This window comes from Engystomops pustulosus, chromosome 1 (assembly GCF_040894005.1).
Source record: "Engystomops pustulosus chromosome 1, aEngPut4.maternal, whole genome shotgun sequence".
Taxonomy (NCBI): domain Eukaryota; kingdom Metazoa; phylum Chordata; class Amphibia; order Anura; family Leptodactylidae; genus Engystomops; species Engystomops pustulosus.
The window spans coordinates 134059630-134082270 of record NC_092411.1 but is presented as its reverse complement, the minus strand read 5'-3'; the positions used below and the strand labels follow the sequence as shown (position 1 = coordinate 134082270).

At 40.6% G+C, this 22641-nt stretch overlaps 1 protein-coding gene across 1 annotated transcript in view; it reads left to right on the top strand.

The window, feature by feature from the left end:
* Window positions 1-22641, top strand: part of CNTLN (centlein) — a 216933-nt gene that overhangs the window by 70571 nt on the left and 123721 nt on the right. The window contains exon 10 of the mRNA XM_072154092.1: window positions 14856-15029. Within this exon, the coding sequence (XP_072010193.1) occupies window positions 14856-15029 (174 nt within the window). The remainder of the gene's footprint in view (window positions 1-14855; window positions 15030-22641) is intronic.

The following is a 22641-nucleotide window of genomic DNA, read 5'->3' as shown; positions in this document are numbered from 1 at the left end:
AAATTTAATTTGGAAATGTATTCTCTTTTGAATACAAATTTTACCTGTGTGATTAATAAATATTTAATTGTGTTTACTGAACAAATGCAGTCAGTGTCTAGCTGTCTTGTATCTTAAGTTTGTACATGTACCTGCTGACATCAAAGACCGGTTTGGTACTCCAGGCATCCACGGAAGTGCTGTAATTAGCTGGAATTGAATATTTTTATTTGTAATGGAAGATCTAACTGGTGTATGCCTCCTCCTAATATAGAATTCTGTTGCAACTGGTAAAACATTTTTTTAAACTTCTCTTGGCTTTTCGCAGGAATTGGCCACAGTGAGAAATTGCTGAAATGTTAAGTATTGATCGGTAGGAACGCATGCAAGTTGCAACTTGGTGTCTGTGAATAAATATGTATACTTGTGTACAGTACTTTTATGCAGGATTATATACCGTATATACTCGAGTATAAGCCAATCCCCACTCGGGTTATACTCTGATATATATAAATAAATTGTGTACTCACCATTCCGACGCCCCGGGCAGCTCCTCTTCTTCATGTGCGCTGGCTTCAAATCTGTTAACACCTGGCATTTTTATTTCTGTTAAGATCATGATTTACACTGCAGGTCTGCATCATCCTTCCTGCTAGTCACTTCACTGTCCAGTGGTCATGCATAATCTCTCTTCAGCCAGTCCTTTGAGGGCATGGGTGCTGCTTCAATTATATTTAAAGGGGCAGTTCATTGCTTGCTCTCCCATAATAACCTAGTTGAGTCCTGACCATGAATCTGCGCTGACTGCCTGACACAATGCTTGGTACTTTGCATTAGTCTCCAGACCCACCTTGTGACCCTATGTTACAGAAATGTCTAGATCCCTGTCCTGGGGTTAACATTAATGGGTTTACTTGTGTTTCCTATTAATAGTTGCAGACAGAGCTCAGTACCCCTCGCACCTGTTATAGCTGCTGTTAAAGGGTTAAAAGTCCCTCTCACATCATCTAAACTTATCTGCCACTGAGGCACTATACTCGTGAATGGGAAGGGCCAATTGTCGGTGGGTGGAGTCATACACCAGTAGGCAGGCCAAACTTAGACCCATGCAGGAAAGGTTTTGATTTTATTGGTTGTAGGAGAACGATTTAAGCTGGGACACATGTGCTATGCTTGCAGGAAATGTGGGAGCAGTCAAATGAGATAATACAAAGATGTAGAGGTATCAATAACTTGGAGCCTCAGGGGTCTGGAGAGTTGTTGTGTAGGTGCTCTCAGTAAGCTTGGGTATTCTGAAAAGCAACCATGTGCAGTACACCTTTTCATAGGAGTGGTTCAAAGAAGATGTCAGATTCTTGATATGCAATATATAATTCACCCTATGGATCCACATAGTTTAAGTTGGAGTAGATTATTTTCCATAGTAGGGGAACACAGGCTCTTGAAGCCACCACTAGGAAGCCCAGTGGACGTTTGTACATCTGGGCTGGGACATCGCATTGATGAAGAAGGAACAGAGCAGAGAGCAGGTCAATGCTGGTAATTGTGTTTGAAAGAATGTGTAGAGGATGGTACCTTTCTCAACCTCAAAACGCCAACACGTGGAATCGGGGTTTGCGATTTTGTGGCTACCTGATGCCAACTGGAAAGGAGTTTGTAGCTTGCTTCTTGGAAGTGGGAACTGGTGACAGATTTGTGAAAAAGCATCAGAACTCTACCCAATCTTCTTGACAGAGTCTGGAAGAGGTACAATATTTTGGGGCATATGTTTATCTTTTTGTTGCAGTTGAGGCCTTTTTGTGTCATTTGAGAAAGAAAAGTCTCAAAGTAGTACAAGAAAGCAAAATAGGTGGGGATACATCTCCCTTATTGACTTTTCCCCTTTAGTTATAGGCTGCATATTCTTAAAATTGGAGAATAGATGGTTTTGATGTTGACAGGTTTTGGATCTTAAACCTCATCTGAATACTCACAAATAGTTTGTGGATTACTTCAAGCATAATTTTTTGATGGTAACGATTGCCTTCTATATGTGTCTTTTATTCATTGTCCATTCTATTAAAGAGGACCTTTCAGTGTGATTTGGGAAACTAAACCACCAACAGGTCTAGTGTCCCTCTACCTACCTAGTGATGGGTCCTATTGGGTAAGTATACAGGTTTTTATTTCAATAGTTGGCACATAGGGACTAGCTAAAGTGCAATTTGGGACACTAAACCACTGGTCCATAAGGGCCTGTGGGTGGTTTGGTGTCACAAATCCCCATAAAAGGTTCTCTTTAACGTGTTCTATAGGAACACATTTTGCTCATTTTCTGCAGTAGGGAACTATTTCTTTAAAGTATAGTATTGTGTGTATATGTTGTGTTTGTCTAATAAAAAGAGTCCATTACAATCCCAATTCTACACTATTAACTGCCGGACCGTGTGAAACATATAAATGTGCTCATATCTGCATTGTCTTCCTGCTAGGGGCACTGGAGTTTTCTACAGTTTACAAATACAACATGAAGCCATCACATCATATTGTTTGTGTGGCTTTATGCGGGTATAATACAGCATCTAGCGAGGCGCTGCTCAATCAGCATTGTAACCTATGCATCCGAGCCACTATCGCACAACAGGGTAATTATAGGGAAGTTTACTCTACATAGTTCGCAGAGGTTCTGCTTTGTTTCACTAATGAAATTCCGAGCCTTTTTTTGTCTGTAATTATTCAAAATGTTATTACCCATACTGAACACTCAATGACTTAAGGTGGATTAATTAAACTGGAGCTGCTTTGCCATCTGGGTGCAACATATTTAGCTGCTTTTCTATAAGGAAGATTTTTCATTGAATAAAGTGTTTTTGAGAAGGTGGTTGCCAGGTTGTGTTCTCTAAAAGATAAATGTTAGACCCAGCTTCAATTAATACCATAATAACGGCAATAAAAGGCGGCTGCATGTGGATGTTTTTTCACCTGCCCGCAGTTTACACAAAAAGGGCTAATACATTATTTGGGAGATGATGTTATGGCTTTTTGTAAAAGACAAGTACATTTAAGTTCCGTACACTCATTTCACACCACAGCAGAGGGGAAGGGGAGTAGATGACAGGCATAAACCTAATCTGATTTTTATGGCTCAAGCGGATTCATTAAATTAGAGTGCTTGGTGTTCATGTTCATTAATGAACTGGTGCCATATGCTTTAACTACCCTGGTCAATAGCTGATAAAGAAAAGCTCTTCTTCTGATAGACAGAATTAAAAATAAAAAGCGGGAGAAACAGCTGGATAAAAATATCCTTGTTTTGGACTTGTATCAGAGGAGTTACTTAGATTTCAGTAAACTACAACCAAGGCAATATGGCTCACAATTTGTGACCCAAAGGTAGTCATACATTACTGGAATACAGCCTACTGCGCCTCACATTACACAGATGTGAAGGCCTGATTATAGCTGCTTCATAATTAACAGTGATCCGATTTGTTTTGTGGCATAAATGGTGCATGTGTAGAACATTAGCCATGGCACTCTCATTCAAATTCAACTCAAGGGCTCAGCGGCAGGCGGGTCACGAGCTTCAGGGAGTTGAAGCACAAGCTCCTCCATATGTTCTTGCTGCATCTCGCTATGGCTACGAGTGCAAGTTAAGTTCCCTAAAGAACCTAATCGTGTTCTGTAATTACAGCGCGGCTTTCTGCTGGCTAGAAATGAGGGAAAAGCTAAAACACTCCCTCATCAGATAATTTGTAAATTACTTTACATGGCGGATGCCTAACTCAGTTGGTTTTCAACTGCTGAAATTATAAATAATTGTAACAGATGTGGCAATATGGCTGGTCTCCAATAAACGAGGCCCTTGGTAATTTGGCCGACCCTTTGACAGGCCAATTTAATAAAATGTGAACAAAATCTTCTTGCTAATAATTTATCATCCCTTTTCCCCACTGAATAAACTTAATTACCCTAGCAGTTAACAAGGTCACACCCAGATGCCAAACTCTGCTACAGTTTTGATAATGCAATCAGGAATTGAGAGGTGATGACAGTGTTGTTGTTTTTTCATTACCTGGCTCCATATAAACACAGGTGGCAGAGCTTCCTTGTCAGTTTTTAATAATTACAAGCTATTATGGAATGCATAGTTAGCAGATTGAAAACCCCACTTTAGTGAATTTGTTTGAGTATGATTGAGGTTTTACTCTATAGAAATGATAATACATTGTACAATCGACACCGCTCATAGGTAACTTGTAGGCAACATCAGGAATGAAATATATATTTATCTCACGTATATATATTCACGTATATATTGCTGTAGTCAATCCTGACATTTTTCATGGTCCTGTGCCATGTAACCTTTATTGTTTAAAGTTTATATATTGGTTTAATTGGCTCTAAAAGTGACATGTGTGAAGACACTGGATGGACACTGCAATGTTAAAGGTTAAGGCTATTTAATGGAGGTGACAAACTCTTATTGTGATGTCGGTGAACTTCTCTATATAACTGTGTTTTTTTTTTTAATTTTTAAGTTTTATAAAGATCTTATTTTACTGTAAGTTCCTTTTCCTCAAGGTTACGATAGAACATCACAAAAGTATTTTGCTATGCAGTTATTTCTTTGTTGCTGGACTTCCAATCATTTGATTGATTTTTTTTCTTCCCTAGCATGTGGGTGCTGTTGGGGAAAACATAGAGCGCCTCCATACACATCAGATGTCAGTCAGATACTCTTGTAGATAATCAAAATCAAAAAAGTGGACGGCACTACCGGGAATGTGCGGTGCTCCGGGTACGGTCCAAGCCAATAAGTAAATAAAGAAGTCCCGGCACTCGCAAATGCTGATGATTAAGTTTTAATGTGCATCACTGCAATAACATCGATAGGAACGCGTTTTCGGCTCTGCACACGAGCCTTTGTCAACCATAAACAAACAGTTGTAGCAGATACACTTAAATAGAAGGTAATCCTTCACATACCCTGCCCACTGACGTTACATCCTTCCGGAATCCCGTGGTCCGAGGTGTGACGTAGTGACTCAGGTGTTCACATCATTTTGAGTGCGTTTCTAGAAGAGATATATAAGACAGAGAAATTAGGTCAAAGGAAATTAATCCAAAAGGACAAATAGTAAAAAGAACAAATAACAAAAAATAAAGAAGTCAAAGCATGCCCGAAAGGTCATAGTCTCGATTTAAACCTTTTGGTTCAAGCGTGTTCAATACGTGTATCCAATATGCCTCACGGCGACGAAGAAGAATTTTAACATTACCACCCCTCCTAGGGACTTCTACTTGTTCTAACACTTGGAATTTAAGTTGGGCAATGGTATGTTTTCTCTGATGGAAATGGTAAAGGATAGGTAACAATTCATTCCTGCACCTGATGGTAGATTTGTGTTTATTAATCCGTGTTTTTACCGGTTGCATCGTTTCACCAATATACAGGTAGCCGCAAGGGCATTTAATCGAGTAGATCACATTGTTAGAGTTACAGATATAAAAACCCTGAATTTTAAACACTTGTCCGGTGTGGGGATGATGAACCGTGTCACCTTTTAATACGTTGGAACATTCTGAACATGTTAAACATGGGAATGTCCCTTTTCTCTGAGTGGCCAGGAACACCTGTCGAGGTAGTTTGCTGCTCCCACCCATGTCTGCACGTATCAATTTATTGTATAATGATGGTGCTTTTTTATTGCAAATCAATGGGGGGTTATTAAATTCCTGTATATTAGGATAAGATGTCCTTAGAATATGCCAATGTTTCCTGACCACAGCATCAACCTTGACATTAAAGGGATGATACTGGTGACTGAACACAATTCTTTTATTCTTATCAGTTTGTGGTGTAGTGGTACCCCTAATGGCAGTATCACGTGCCTCCTTCAAAAGATGTTGAGGATAACCTCTATCACGAAATCTGAGTTCCATCTCATCTAATCTATTGTTTTTAATAACATCATCAGAGACAATTCTGCACACTCGTTGGAATTGTGACTTCGGTACTGACCTTTTAGTCGAGTATGGGTGATTACTCCTATAGTGCAGAACACTATTTCTGTCTGTGTTTTTTCTAAATAGATCTGTGCCAAGCGTACCATCTATATTCTTAGATACCGTCGTATCGAGAAAACTAATTTCCTTAGTGTTACTCGTCATGGTGAACTGCAGTTCGTCTCGGATTAAGTTAATATGTAATAGGAACTCATCCAGGGTCTCCTGTGGCCCCGCCCAAACGCAAAAGACGTTGTCTATAAAACGCCGCCAAACTTTGGCGTACTGGATATATAGCGTGTTATTAAACACAAAATCTTCTTCAAAAGCTATCATGTAGCAATTTGCGTAGGGCGGAGCCACATTCGACCCCATGGCCGTTCCCCTCTTTTGTAAATAGTACTCATCCTGTATCAGGAAATAGTTTTCTGATAGTACTATGTTGAGCATTTCCAGTAAGAATTGTCTTAGATCAACTGTAACAGATGGATCTTGGCATAACATCCTCTCGACTGCTGCACTACCCAATGTGTGTTTAATCGAGGTATATAGACTGACGACATCAATCGTAACTAGTAGATCAGAGGGAGTGATGTTGTCCAGTTCTTTAATGATATTAAGGAATGATGTAGTGTCTAATATAAAGGAGCGGCTCTGTTTAACATAGGGAGTTAGTATTTTCTCTAACACTTTAGAAGGGGGTGTGAGAATGGAATTGTTGGACGCCACAATCGGTCTACCCGGAGGGTTGACCAAAGTTTTATGCACTTTGGGTAGAATATAGAGCACGGGTACCACTGGATCATGATTTATTAAAAATTTCGCTAATTTGTTATCAATAAGTCCCTTTTGTGCACCCATCTCCACTAAAGTCATTAATCTATTCTTAATCCTGGAGGTGGGATTGGTATTGAGTTTCTCATAGGTATCATGGTCAGATAACTGACGATAAATCTCTTTGGTGTAGGCCACTCTGTCCATCACTACGATGGAACCGCCTTTGTCAGCCGGTTTTAAAATTATGTCATTGTCTGACCACAGTGACTTAAGAGCTCTATACTCATTACCAGTGAGGTTGTTGGATACAGTAAAGTCGCCAAGTTTTAAATGTTGAGTCAAGGTTGTAACATCACGTTTTACTACATCAACGAAAGTTTCTACAGGATGAAAGCGCTTAGGGGCGTTAAAGGAACTCTTATTTCTCAGCCCCAAATCATCTAGTTTCAACAGACTCATAGTAGTTACATTCTCACAAGATAGAACATTATCATGATTGGCAAAATATGCTTTAAGTCTGACATTTCTAAACAATTTTTGTAAATCTAAATCCATAAGGAACGAATCATAATGTCCAACCGGGCTAAAAGACAGCCCCTTTTGCAAAAGACTCATTTGAGCCGAGTCCAGATTCTTGGACGAGATATTGATAATCAAGCTGGGTACAGTACCTGTGATCTGGTCAGGGGTGGTTGGAGCGGTGGGATGGTCACCGTTGGTGGTCGGATCGATTGATGAATAATGTCCGTAGCGTCTGTGGTGGCGGCCCCCGCGGCGGATCCTCCTGGGGGTTCCCTGTAACCGCCCTTCCGAAAAGGGCGACGTCTGCCCTGATTTCCACTGTGTTCGCTGTTGGAACTTGAAGAACGATAACCACCGCGTGCGCCATATCTGGTCCCACCTCGTTGCCAACCTGAAAAGTCCCGCCATTTATAGACTCTGTTGAGCCTGTAGTCTTCCAAATCTCGGAGATATTTAATTCTCTTTGTTTCTTCGTTTTCCTTACGGTATTTATCCACCAAGGTCTCTACAGATGATTTCAAAGTCGTGAATTTGTCGGAATTCATGCAATCCTGTAGTTGTTGTTTAATAGATTCGGTTTTAACTTGTAATTCTTCAATGCCTTTTTGTAGACGTGATATGGTAAGTACCATTAAGTCCAGCGAGCATTTATTCAGAATTTTTTCAAAGTTATTACGAAATTCGTCTTCTTCTGAAAACAGGGTTGGTCGTAGATGGACTCTCAGACCTCTCGGTATACGACCGGCTTTATAATATTCAGCCAAGGTTGCTGAATGAAGTTGATAAGCAGTCAATTTCTTTAAATCCCTCTCCCAGTCTCGTCTCTTAAATTCACTTTGTGGGATATGGAGGAAGTCAGTCGGCACAGTTACCTGCGATATGATGTTTGCAGCTTCATCATCACTGAACGCAAATGTTGCTGACATCAGCAACCCGGCGGTGCTCCGGGTACGGTCCAAGCCAATAAGTAAATAATTTACTTATTGGCTTGGACCGTACCCGGAGCACCGCACATTCCCGGTAGTGCCGTCCACTTTTTTGATTTTGATTATCTACACGGAACGAGCACCTGGGTCCTGATGTCAGCAACATTTGCGTTCAGTGATGATGAAGCTGCAAACATCATATCGCAGGTAACTGTGCCGACTGACTTCCTCCATATCCCACAAAGTGAATTTAAGAGACGAGACTGGGAGAGGGATTTAAAGAAATTGACTGCTTATCAACTTCATTCAGCAACCTTGGCTGAATATTATAAAGCCGGTCGTATACCGAGAGGTCTGAGAGTCCATCTACGACCAACCCTGTTTTCAGAAGAAGACGAATTTCGTAATAACTTTGAAAAAATTCTGAATAAATGCTCGCTGGACTTAATGGTACTTACCATATCACGTCTACAAAAAGGCATTGAAGAATTACAAGTTAAAACCGAATCTATTAAACAACAACTACAGGATTGCATGAATTCCGACAAATTCACGACTTTGAAATCATCTGTAGAGACCTTGGTGGATAAATACCGTAAGGAAAACGAAGAAACAAAGAGAATTAAATATCTCCGAGATTTGGAAGACTACAGGCTCAACAGAGTCTATAAATGGCGGGACTTTTCAGGTTGGCAACGAGGTGGGACCAGATATGGCGCACGCGGTGGTTATCGTTCTTCAAGTTCCAACAGCGAACACAGTGGAAATCAGGGCAGACGTCGCCCTTTTCGGAAGGGCGGTTACAGGGAACCCCCAGGAGGATCCGCCGCGGGGGCCGCCACCACAGACGCTACGGACATTATTCATCAATCGATCCGACCACCAACGGTGACCATCCCACCGCTCCAACCACCCCTGACCAGATCACAGGTACTGTACCCAGCTTGATTATCAATATCTCGTCCAAGAATCTGGACTCGGCTCAAATGAGTCTTTTGCAAAAGGGGCTGTCTTTTAGCCCGGTTGGACATTATGATTCGTTCCTTATGGATTTAGATTTACAAAAATTGTTTAGAAATGTCAGACTTAAAGCATATTTTGCCAATCATGATAATGTTCTATCTTGTGAGAATGTAACTACTATGAGTCTGTTGAAACTAGATGATTTGGGGCTGAGAAATAAGAGTTCCTTTAACGCCCCTAAGCGCTTTCATCCTGTAGAAACTTTCGTTGATGTAGTAAAACGTGATGTTACAACCTTGACTCAACATTTAAAACTTGGCGACTTTACTGTATCCAACAACCTCACTGGTAATGAGTATAGAGCTCTTAAGTCACTGTGGTCAGACAATGACATAATTTTAAAACCGGCTGACAAAGGCGGTTCCATCGTAGTGATGGACAGAGTGGCCTACACCAAAGAGATTTATCGTCAGTTATCTGACCATGATACCTATGAGAAACTCAATACCAATCCCACCTCCAGGATTAAGAATAGATTAATGACTTTAGTGGAGATGGGTGCACAAAAGGGACTTATTGATAACAAATTAGCGAAATTTTTAATAAATCATGATCCAGTGGTACCCGTGCTCTATATTCTACCCAAAGTGCATAAAACTTTGGTCAACCCTCCGGGTAGACCGATTGTGGCGTCCAACAATTCCATTCTCACACCCCCTTCTAAAGTGTTAGAGAAAATACTAACTCCCTATGTTAAACAGAGCCGCTCCTTTATATTAGACACTACATCATTCCTTAATATCATTAAAGAACTGGACAACATCACTCCCTCTGATCTACTAGTTACGATTGATGTCGTCAGTCTATATACCTCGATTAAACACACATTGGGTAGTGCAGCAGTCGAGAGGATGTTATGCCAAGATCCATCTGTTACAGTTGATCTAAGACAATTCTTACTGGAAATGCTCAACATAGTACTATCAGAAAACTATTTCCTGATACAGGATGAGTACTATTTACAAAAGAGGGGAACGGCCATGGGGTCGAATGTGGCTCCGCCCTACGCAAATTGCTACATGATAGCTTTTGAAGAAGATTTTGTGTTTAATAACACGCTATATATCCAGTACGCCAAAGTTTGGCGGCGTTTTATAGACAACGTCTTTTGCGTTTGGGCGGGGCCACAGGAGACCCTGGATGAGTTCCTATTACATATTAACTTAATCCGAGACGAACTGCAGTTCACCATGACGAGTAACACTAAGGAAATTAGTTTTCTCGATACGACGGTATCTAAGAATATAGATGGTACGCTTGGCACAGATCTATTTAGAAAAAACACAGACAGAAATAGTGTTCTGCACTATAGGAGTAATCACCCATACTCGACTAAAAGGTCAGTACCGAAGTCACAATTCCAACGAGTGTGCAGAATTGTCTCTGATGATGTTATTAAAAACAATAGATTAGATGAGATGGAACTCAGATTTCGTGATAGAGGTTATCCTCAACATCTTTTGAAGGAGGCACGTGATACTGCCATTAGGGGTACCACTACACCACAAACTGATAAGAATAAAAGAATTGTGTTCAGTCACCAGTATCATCCCTTTAATGTCAAGGTTGATGCTGTGGTCAGGAAACATTGGCATATTCTAAGGACATCTTATCCTAATATACAGGAATTTAATAACCCCCCATTGATTTGCAATAAAAAAGCACCATCATTATACAATAAATTGATACGTGCAGACATGGGTGGGAGCAGCAAACTACCTCGACAGGTGTTCCTGGCCACTCAGAGAAAAGGGACATTCCCATGTTTAACATGTTCAGAATGTTCCAACGTATTAAAAGGTGACACGGTTCATCATCCCCACACCGGACAAGTGTTTAAAATTCAGGGTTTTTATATCTGTAACTCTAACAATGTGATCTACTCGATTAAATGCCCTTGCGGCTACCTGTATATTGGTGAAACGATGCAACCGGTAAAAACACGGATTAATAAACACAAATCTACCATCAGGTGCAGGAATGAATTGTTACCTATCCTTTACCATTTCCATCAGAGAAAACATACCATTGCCCAACTTAAATTCCAAGTGTTAGAACAAGTAGAAGTCCCTAGGAGGGGTGGTAATGTTAAAATTCTTCTTCGTCGCCGTGAGGCATATTGGATACACGTATTGAACACGCTTGAACCAAAAGGTTTAAATCGAGACTATGACCTTTCGGGCATGCTTTGACTTCTTTATTTTTTGTTATTTGTTCTTTTTACTATTTGTCCTTTTGGATTAATTTCCTTTGACCTAATTTCTCTGTCTTATATATCTCTTCTAGAAACGCACTCAAAATGATGTGAACACCTGAGTCACTACGTCACACCTCGGACCACGGGATTCCGGAAGGATGTAACGTCAGTGGGCAGGGTATGTGAAGGATTACCTTCTATTTAAGTGTATCTGCTACAACTGTTTGTTTATGGTTGACAAAGGCTCGTGTGCAGAGCCGAAAACGCGTTCCTATCGATGTTATTGCAGTGATGCACATTAAAACTTAATCATCAGCATTTGCGAGTGCCGGGACTTCTTTATTTACTTAGATACTCTTGTAGAAACTGATGTGTACAATGATATTAATCTTTTGTATAGTCAACTTTTGAGTTAACATCTGTATGCAAAATGAAGTTATCACATTTTTTTTTTCAAGCAAACTGAGTAACATCTAAAGAATTGTGTATGCACACAGAAAGATAGAGAGACGATGTGAAAGAGGTGAAGGGGATGAAAAAAGGAGACAGGAGATGGAGAGAGAATTAAAAAGGGGCATCCCCCACCTCACAGCCAGAAGTATCTATCGCACAGATTAAATTTAACACACTTCTAATGGGTATGATTTATGAAATTGTTTTTCACACATGGGAGGGGATTTAATATGGCATACCGACCCATTTGTGACAATACAAAGTTTATGGGTAGGGCTTGTCAACACATAACTACACTAGAAACGGAGCAAAATTGTCACTGTCACTCTTCTCCTTTTCTACTTTGTGCAATTCAAATAAATGTAATATAAAATTTTTATTTCTCTATTCTCTGTTTGACAAATTTCCATGACAGCAGCCTCCTGATATTTGATATTTAGCAAACCCCCTACAGGCTGATGTTTGTTTGCTGCTCCAGTGTGGTGGTGCCTTGTTACGACTGCTGGACAATGATTGTTAGGGGGTCTGGATGTTGCACTTTCCACAATAAACTACTAATTACATATCCAACAGATAGGATTGGGAAGTACAAGTTCTCCTTAGAGGGACTTTTTTTTGCATGCAGACGTGTGGAGACTTCCAGCCATTGATGCTCCACTAGAGGATTCTGGGAAATATGCAAATATTCTTTCCAGGATAGGATAAGGATAATACGTAGTGCCTTCCCATCCAGGAAAATGTATTTTGATATTTCCCAGAATCCCTTAGTGGAGTGCCAAAGGCTGTAAGTCTCCACACACCGCAAGGAGGCCTTTAGTGTGAAAACGGGCATATGCAACCTGTACCGTACTGTACGTATTGCCCATTGTGCTGTGTATCAGGGGGAAAGATAGAGCAGGCTCCCGTAAGTACAGCCTTGCCGTGCTTCTTCCTATGCAGAAGAAGCACAGCGAGCTGTCGTGTGCTTGCCTACGGCCCGGCGGCCACATGTTGTGTGAAAGAGCATAATTGTCAAAGGCTCAATAAGTAAAGCCCTTTCTTCCCGACCCTAGTCAAAAGCCTCTCACTCAGCTAAACCATTTCCCTACAATTTACTGACCAGATCCAAAGAGTTTGAAACCGTGCTGTCTACAGTTGGTTATATGTTCCCTCCGGAATAGTTATACTGATTTGGCTTTAATCCCACATCATGTCATTAGAATTCTTGAAAAGTCATGCCTGATGTTAAGGGGACTGCCTTATAAGGTAGCTAAAATGGGCATTGTTTTCATCCCATCCCGGAAAATATATTTACATGTTTCGCATATCCAATGAATAGTCACTGTTAAAAAAGTAGGGTTGCACATCAAGAAATGAATGCTAAACAAGATAATCCCTGAGGAAGCCTGTCCAGTGGGTAATACATACGGGACTCCTTCTCACCTCAAACTTGTACACCTTACCTAATAATGTGTTTTGTTTACTTGGCTTTGTTTAGTTTTCTCTGTGCCATGCCTGCCATTGCTATTATATTGTGCTTGCCTATCAAGGTAGATCGGGTGGTAGGTGCCTCTATTCTATGTGAGGATAAGCCCTTTGAAGGGCTAATCCTCACACCCCCTATATCTTTTTAAAACTTTAATTGTAGTAATATGTAAATTTTGTAAAGAGGCTAATGGGGCGTGGAGTAGCCGGAGCTGAGGCTACACAGCGTGGCTAATCCACGCCGCCGTAGCCTCTTTGATCCTCCTAGCGACACTTCTTCAGCGCGCATCTACAAGGAGCTGTGCGCACTCGTCTGTGAAGCTGGAGCTCTGCGCAGTAGCTCTGGCTTTGGAGCCAAGATTGCGCAGCCTTGTAGCTACGTGCTGAAGATATATCGGTAAGAGGCTCAAAGAGGGTACGGGGGCGTGGAGTAGCGGCGCTGTGTAGCCTCCGCTCCGGCTAATTTGCATATTACCACAATTAAAGTTTTAAAAAGATACAGGGGGTGTGAGGATTAGCCCTTAAAAGGGCTATCCTCACGTACGATAGAGGAACCTAGCACCCGATCTACCTTAATAGGGAGATCCATGGTGGTAGGTTTCCTTTAAAGGTGTTTTTCCATGAAAAATAACGCTCAAATTTAATCCCCTTGTGATGTAAACACAATAAAGATCATATAAACCCTTTACTTCACAATTTGAGTTTTATTGCTGTTTTAGCACCTATCACTCCCTAGGCTGATCAGTGCAAAATCCCAGAGTGCGTGTCGGGACTCTCTAAGCAGATACTTCACAATCCCTCTAGTACTGTGACCTGACAATGTGGTTAGATTATCAGGGTACAGGTTCATATACACTTTCATATGGCTCCTGAATATTCGCTGGTATCTGACAAAGATAGTGTAGAGGGAGCAGGGGTAAGGGTGAGGTAGCCTGTGAAGCTGCAGCACAGAGAGGCTCTAGTAACACCCCCCCACCCCATAGCATTTCTTGGCTCTTTATTATAATTTTAAAAGTTGATTTTCGAAGGAAACATGGATAATATAAAAAGATTACCACTATCACAGTTCCCTGGATCTATGTATACGTGTTGATTTTGATGACAAGTTTTTGTGTTTGAGAGGTATAGCATCTGTCCAACAAGGTGTAACTACAACAGGCATCCAGTAGTGTCAGAGGGAACACAACAACACTGATTGCTGGAAAAGAGGCCAGGAGGGCAGTTACATGATAGGGAGGAGCGGTGGTCTAAAGAGTGAAGTGTGGCTTTTCAGTGAAAGTCCATGAAATCCAAAGATCTAGGGAAATAATGTTACTCTAATTGTTATGATTGTGGTCAGGATCCTCTGTAAAGGAATAAAAGTGTGATGCGACTTCATAGTGGACAGTACTAATGTAAATGTCATTCCTTGTTTTTAAGCAAAGTAACAACTGTAGTTTAGAAATAAAGGCTCTTTACTGAAAGGTGTATGATCTATTAATTGTGAGATGTAATTTCCTCTTTAATTATGAGTTTAATTACTGCAGGACTTTGAACATCCATCCCTTGTGGAGCTGGAACTCATAATCGCCTCACAAAAATCAGAAATAAAATTTCTACAGGACAAACTTAAAGCGTCGGATCTCAAGTTAACACAAGTAAATAATTGTAGAAGGGATGCACTTGAGAGCAGCATCCTGAGGGCTGGGAGAACACATGAGGTAAGAAGCCTTTTATTGTCTGGTGCATTTGTGTCAATTCCAGGTTATTCGAATCAAAAAGCTTTTCCCACTAGGATTTCAGGAACTAACTTTTAATAAGTCTACTTCATAATTTTTGCAACTGCTTGGAAGAATGATTAAACCGTTTGCCAAAGGCTTGTTCTATTTTGTAACAAGGCATGATTATAACATTTAGATTGAACACTTTGAGAAGCTACTACCTGTCTGCACACTCTATGGTGAGATTTTCCCTTCAGTGCTATGTTCTTTTTCTGCCTCTATATAGTGACATTATGGAAATAAGCTATTAATTAAACCCATATCATGCCCTGGACATGAAACTAGAAAACTGATGTAAAATATTTTTCGGATTATAAGGCGCACCATCAATAAATGCCTACTAAAACGTCTAGGTTCATATATAAGGCGCACCGGATTATAAGGATGAATGACCAGCAGGTGGCAGACCTGTGCACAGTTCCAGGCAGCTGATGTCTGTAAGTACTGTTCATATATAAGGCGCACCTGATTATAAGAATGAATGACCAGCAGGTGGCAGACCTGTGCACAGTTCCAGGCAGCTGTTGTCTGTAAGTACGGTTCATATATAAGGCGCACTGGACTATAAGGCGCACCTTTGATTTCTGAGAAAATCAAAGGATTATTTGTGCTCCTTATAGTCCGAAAAATACAGTACACTACTGGGTGACTAATGTGTTCACTGAATGCTGTGTAAAAAATGTATGTGCTGCTGTTTGAGAATTAAATACAGAGAAATAGTGCTTTCATTAAAAAAAAAAAAATTCCTGTGTGTTTTAGTCCTTCTGATTGTGAATGCCAGTATAGCCACCTATATGGTCTATTGTACCACTTGTGCCGCCGAAACAGTCCCAATTTATCTAGGCATGGTTTTTGCTTCCCAGTACACGGCATGGAATAATAAATACCACCACTCGGAAATACAATTTGTTAGGCAGAAAACAAGTCCTTATGATGCTCTGTACATGGAAAAAATAAAGTTATGGATTTTTGAAGAAGCGGAGCAAAAAACGGAAAAGCAAAAACCAAACAGGGCATCAGCGTGAAGGGGTTAAAGGTGCCTTTGCTCCATGGCACTGTTACATTTGCAACATTGGCAGCCCCCCTCCAAAAGCAGCTGATGTGATCTTAAAAGTGTGTACCCATTTCAGCATGTAAATGTTATTGTTTTATAATGAAAAGTTACACAATTTTTCAATATACTTTCTGCATCAATTCTTTATGGTTATCTAAAACTCTGCTTTGTCACTCAGCTCTGATTACTCTCTATGCTCCTCTGTGACAGGTTTTTATCCACAGGAAGTTAACATAGAAGCAGAGATCTAGAAAATCATGAGGAATTGATACAGAAAGTATATTGGAAAATTGTATTAGTTTTCATTGTACAAATAAAATGAAGGAGTGTTCCTGTTTCAGAAAATATTAGTCTGTGCTCAATCTCTTGCTGGTACAAAGAGTGATGGAAAAGGATATTGTGCTGACAGAAGGCTCTGGTCACAAGTACCATTTTCACACAGCAAACACCCATCAGTGACACCCGCAGTTGGTGCTGGCACCAATCGCAGGGGATAACCCTGTAAACGCCTCCGAGGCTGCCTGGTTTTAAACTATTCTAATCACACATTGTAGTGAATGATGAGGAAAATCCCCATATACTGCCATACATAGTAGTATGTAGTATGGATCAATCAGACAACCTAGGCAGGGGCGTAACGATCGTGGTCGCAGGGGCTTTGTCAGTCAGAGGCCAGCACCACCCCTTGCGCTGATAACTCACGCAGCACAGCGGGCAGATGTTTTAAATTGTGACAGCCGCGGGCCTTCCCGTTACAGCACACTAACTGTTCTGCATTTGGTCCGTGCGCTGGGTCCGGGGGGCCGGAGCTGTCACAATTCAAAATGAGAACGGGCCCCCACTCCGTCCAACGTCCCCACCCACCCCACGCACTTCACCCGCCGTACCCACCCACCGCATCCATCACTTAGGCCGACGCAGGCTTAATGGCACGTCATCACCCGTCACCTGCCCCGGGTCTCCAAATGAGAAAAAGCGCGAATGAGAAAATGAGAAAAAGGAGCGGAATAAGGTAAGAATTTAATTTTTTATTTTGCTTAAATATATGGGGCCCTGTTTCTATTTGGGGGGGGGCATAGGTGAAAGTTAGGACATGGCTATTTGGGGGGATATTACCTATGGGGGACATTAATTATGGCTACTGGTGAGGGGGGACATTAGATATGGCTACTGGTGAGGGGGGACATTAACTATGGCTACTGGTGGATGGGAGACATTAATTAAGGCTACTGATGAAGGGGGCATTAATTATGGCTATGGGTGGGGAGGACAGTAATTATGGCTACTGGTGATGGGGGACAGTAATTATTGCTACTGGTGAGGGGGAGGGACATTAATTATGGCTATTGGTGAATGGGGCTACTGGTGGATGGGGATGTCAAGTTTTGTCCTTGTTCACACATTCTCAAACTGATAAAACTCACAGAGTTGAGCTCAGAAGAAATTAGACCAAGACAACGTATGGTATAATATCTAAATCTCTCTAAAGCGTTAAAACTAGTAACGGAAAATTGTGGCCAAAGTCGAAAATACCACTTTTGGGCATTTTGATAAATATTAATTAAAAAAAGTGGCCAAAAGGCTGTACAGTGCTAAATGGTAGCATTGCAAACGTCTTAAAAAGTTGCAAAAAATTGCATCGGTGTACAGAGCTGTTTGCTTGTAGTGGCAGATGATGGCATAATTAAAGGAAACCTACCACTGCCCGCGAGCAGACCACCCGGTAGGCTACTTAATGCTGATGCCGGCACATAGTTTTGTTAGGCTCGGCAAACTTTACTTTAGCTAAAAAAACTATTTTCTTACATATTTAAATGAGCCCTCCGGTGCTACCCTGCGCCATCTTCGGGCTGGCGGTGGCTTCCGATGGTTAATTATTCCTCCTTCAGGTGCCGAGAGGCGTGACGTCACCAAGCTCTCGGCACCTATCGCGCATGTGCAGACACTAAGTCTTGCACAGCCGGCCGGCGATAGGTGCCGAGAGCTCGGTGACAATACATAAAATCTATGCCCACAAGAATATGGCATGCATTTTTTCACCATTTTCACTGCATTTTTATTTTTTTTTTATTCGCGCTTCCCAGTACACGACATGGAATATTAAATAGTCACTGTGTAGTGCAATTTGTTATACAAAAAACAAGCCCCCATACAACTCTTTACATGGAAGAATAAAAGTTCTAGATTTTTGAAGGTGGGGATTAAAAAATGGAAACGCAAAATTGAAAAGGGGCCTTGGCGGAAAGGGGTTAAATGCAAGATACTGAGTGCTGGTTACCGACCTTTTATTCAAGCCACAAATGTTTTGAAAATGCAGTCATACATGTTTCTGCACAGTGTTTGCCAAATCAGTCCCTTAAGTTACTTTAACCCCTTAACGCCGAAGCCACTTTTCACCTTCCTGACACGGCCCATTTTTTCAAATCTGCCCTTTGTCACTATAAATGGTTATAACTTTGGAACGCTCTAACATATCCAAGTGATTTTGAAATAGTTTTCTTGTGACACATTGTACTTCATGTTAGTTAAAAAATTTTGGTGGTATGTTTTGCATTTATTTATGAGAAAATCAGATATTTGGTGAAAATTTGGAAAAATTAGCAATTTTCGAAATTCAAAATGTTCTACTTCCACACATGAGTCATAACACCAGAAAACGTAATAACTAACATTCACCGAATGTCTACTTTATGCCTCCGTGGTTTTTTATGCATACTATCATTTTTGTAAGCTATTATGGGCTTTGAACGTCAGGTGCAGTTTTTCACATTTTCATAAAAAAAGCAAAATCCTGCTTTTGAGGGACCTGCTCAGGTTTGAAGTCACTTTGAGAGACCTAAATAAAAGTAAAATCCCATAAATTACTCCATTATAGAAACAGCACCCCTAAACGTATGTAAAACAACTTTTATGAAGTTTGTTAACCCTTTAATTGGTTTACAGGGGTTAAAACAAAATCGGATGCAATTTCGAAATTAAATTTTTTTTGGCTAAATGAATGTGTTTTTCATAAAATGTACAAATTCTCAGTGGATGAAATACCAAAACGCTCCACAAAATTTGATACCCAATCTCTTCCGTGTATAACAATACCCCATATGTGGTGGTAACCTGCTGTATGGGCACACGCCAGGGCATTGAGGAGGAAGCTGCGCCATTCAAAGCAGATTATGCATTGTCACTTTATAATGGCTATACAATCTTTATTTTTTTGGCAATTTGGACATATAAGGGCTTATTTTTTGCGACATGAGATGCACTTTACAAATACTTCATTTTAGTTGGTCTGTAGCTTTTTGATGAGATTTTATTAAATCTTTACTGTATGGAGGAAAACAAAATTGTCAATTTTGGGTTAACTTTTTTTTGTATATTTTGGGGATCGTACACCATACACTAAACATACTATAATATTTTTATTCTATAGATCATTACGATTACGGTGATACCTCATTTATATAGTTTTTTTATATATTTTACAATTTTACAGGAAAAAAATGAATACAGGCGGTCCCCTACTTAAGAACACTCGACTTACATACGACCCCTAGTTACAAACAGACCTCTGGATATTGGTAATTTATTGTACTTTACAGGCGGTCCCCTACTTAAGGACACCCGACTTACAGACAACCCATAGTTACAGACGGACCCCTCTGCCCCATGTGACCTCTGGTGAAGCTCTCTGGATGCTTTACTATAGTCCCAGACTGCAATGATCAGCTGTAAGATGTCGGTAATGAAGCTTTATTGATAATTCTTGGTCCAATTACACCAAAAATTTTGAAACTCCAATTGTCACTGGGGCAAAAGAAAAAAAATTGTCTAAAACTTCCATTATAAAATATACAGTTTCGACTTACATACAAATTCAACTTAAGAACAAACCTCCAGACCCTATCTTGTATGTAACCCAGGGACTGCCTGTAGTCCTAAACTACTAAGGTGTCTATAATGAAGATTTAGTGTTAATCCTGATTCTTATGACAACCCAACATTTTTTAAAATCCAGTTGTCACAGAGACCAAAAACGTTCTGGCTGGGGTTACAATGATAAAATATACAGTTCCGACATACAAATTCAACTTAAGAACAAACCTACAGACCCTATCTTGTATGTAACCCGGGGACTGCCTGTATAAAGAAAATCTCATTTGTTTTTGCCATCTTTTCGGAGATATACCTTTAATATTTTTTTGTTGACAGAGCTGGTTTAAGGCTTATTTTTTACGTGTTGAGTTGTTCTTTTCAGTGGTACCATTTTGGTGCACATAACTTTTTTTTTATCACTTTTTGGAACATTTTTGTGAAGGGATTTTATGAAAATGTACATTTTTGGCGAGTTTTTCAGGTTTTGTTTTTACAGCATTCACCGTACGGGTCCAATAATGTTTCTCACTTATTGTACAGATTGTTACGGACGCGGCGATACCAAATATTTGGGGGGTTTTGGTGATTTTTCCGTTTTTTTTTTTTACTTTATTAGATGTGTATAGGGAATGTTTGTGTTTAGGGGACTTTGACTTTATTTAATTAATTCTTTTTATTAAAAAGTGTGTTGATTTAGTGCTTTTACCTTTTTTTCTTTACTTTTACAGGTGAGCTTGAACAAGCGATCCACTGATCGCTTGTTCAAGCTATTCTTCACCTAATACAGTGTAATACAGATGCTGCACATGCCCACAACATGTGTCACAGCCGGGTTCTGCCAGAAGGCAGGACCCGGCTCCCCGGAAGGAGATCGCGCAGCCCCGGGCACTGGCAGTCCCGGGGCTGCGATCGGAGGCACGGATCCCCTCGGTAAGCGCCGCGGGGGTATCCAATTACAGTTAAATGCCCCTGACCGCGGCGTGTTAGGGGTTAGAAATCTCTGATCGCGGGTGTTGGAGGCGGGTGTCGGCTATAATATATAGCTGACACCCGCAGCTTCTGGCGCGGGCTCCGTTCTGGAGCCGGCACCAGAAGCTTGAATGCACCTCCCGCCATGCAGTAATAGTACGTCAAATGTCGGGAAGGGGTTAAATGAGTACGTGGTTAAAATCAATCAGACCGATAGCTGACCAGTTATTAGCGGAAACCATTTGAGTTGCCCTAGTTTTCTTAGTAGTTCCTTCATTTAGTGTGCTACTTGAGATTATTGACACAAGGCCGTATGGGTACAACAGAGATCCAAATAATTACTTGTGAATACAATTGTATGTGTTGTGGCTTAAAGGGGTATTCCCACTAAGGCAAGTTTCTGAGCTTCTCTCTGCCTCAAGCCCCCACCCTTGCATTCCAGGAGGAGGAGAGTAGAGCTACAAGCTACAGACAGGTAAGATCTTTATCCAGGGGATGGTGAGAGCAGAGCTGAGAGTGTCATTGTGCGTTATATCAATCTCCTGGATCTCATCACATTGTATGAATCTGGCGCATTCTGCACTGCCCCGACAGATTGGACCACTTTTTTTTGGGCGTGTGCCACACTTTTGTCGGCCTCTGCATGTAAAATCTGGTGCTCGGTCGGACTGGGCACCGGAACGCCCGTTTCAGTGAAGAAATCTGTGTCGCATGAAGAATATAGCAACCGCGGCACAAAACGGCTGTGTGCAAAACAAATGTGGCACAGGCACTTCTTAAATACCTATACTAGCAGAAAAGAATGTGCAAGGCCCGACCGAAAATTGGCTCCTGGGACTTAGTAAATGTGGGCCATAATGTGTTAAATTGTAAAAAAATAACAAACTTTCTTTATTGGTTACATTTTTTGAGCTATTCAATCTTATTTTGTGAATAAAATGAAAACCAATGTTTGTCTTGCACCTATTGTCTTTATTGTGGAGAGGCTAAATATTTCTGGTCAGACATCTAATTGGTGCCCATTGCTCAAATAAATTTGTGAGCCAAAGGTGACCAATGTTTGGCTTGGAATGTCTTTGGCACACCAGGTTTCAGTGGTTCATCTGCATGCATTTTCCATAATGAGTTTAGCTGTAATGAGGGCAATTTGCATTTGTAAATCCCAATCTGTTTGTGACACTACTGTTCCAAGGCCATTCAGCATTCTTAAAACAGAAGATTTTTTTTCCTTTTAATTTATTTTACATTGAAATTATTATTCAATGTACATTTTTCTTTAATCAGTTTGTCAGTTTTTGCTACACGTTTTTCCCAATGTTTATTTAATATTGTTCGTAATTAAAAATGATACCTTGCTTAATGATATTTATGATTTATCCAAGAGGATATAAAGATTACTGATTCATTCTCTGTATAGAGGCTGGTCTGAGTAACTAAGCTAGGATCACACAATCAGATTTTGAGGATCTATTCCATTGATAGGTCATCAGTATCTCTAAGACCCAGGGAACCCCTTTGTTCAAACCACCTTAGTTATTATGTCATTAAAACACTTCAACAAATGAGTTAATTTCCAGGTTCCTGCACAGGAACCGAAACCTCCCCTTTTTGTACTCTGGATGACTAAAGTACCCTCAAATTTTTTTATTTAATTGTCGG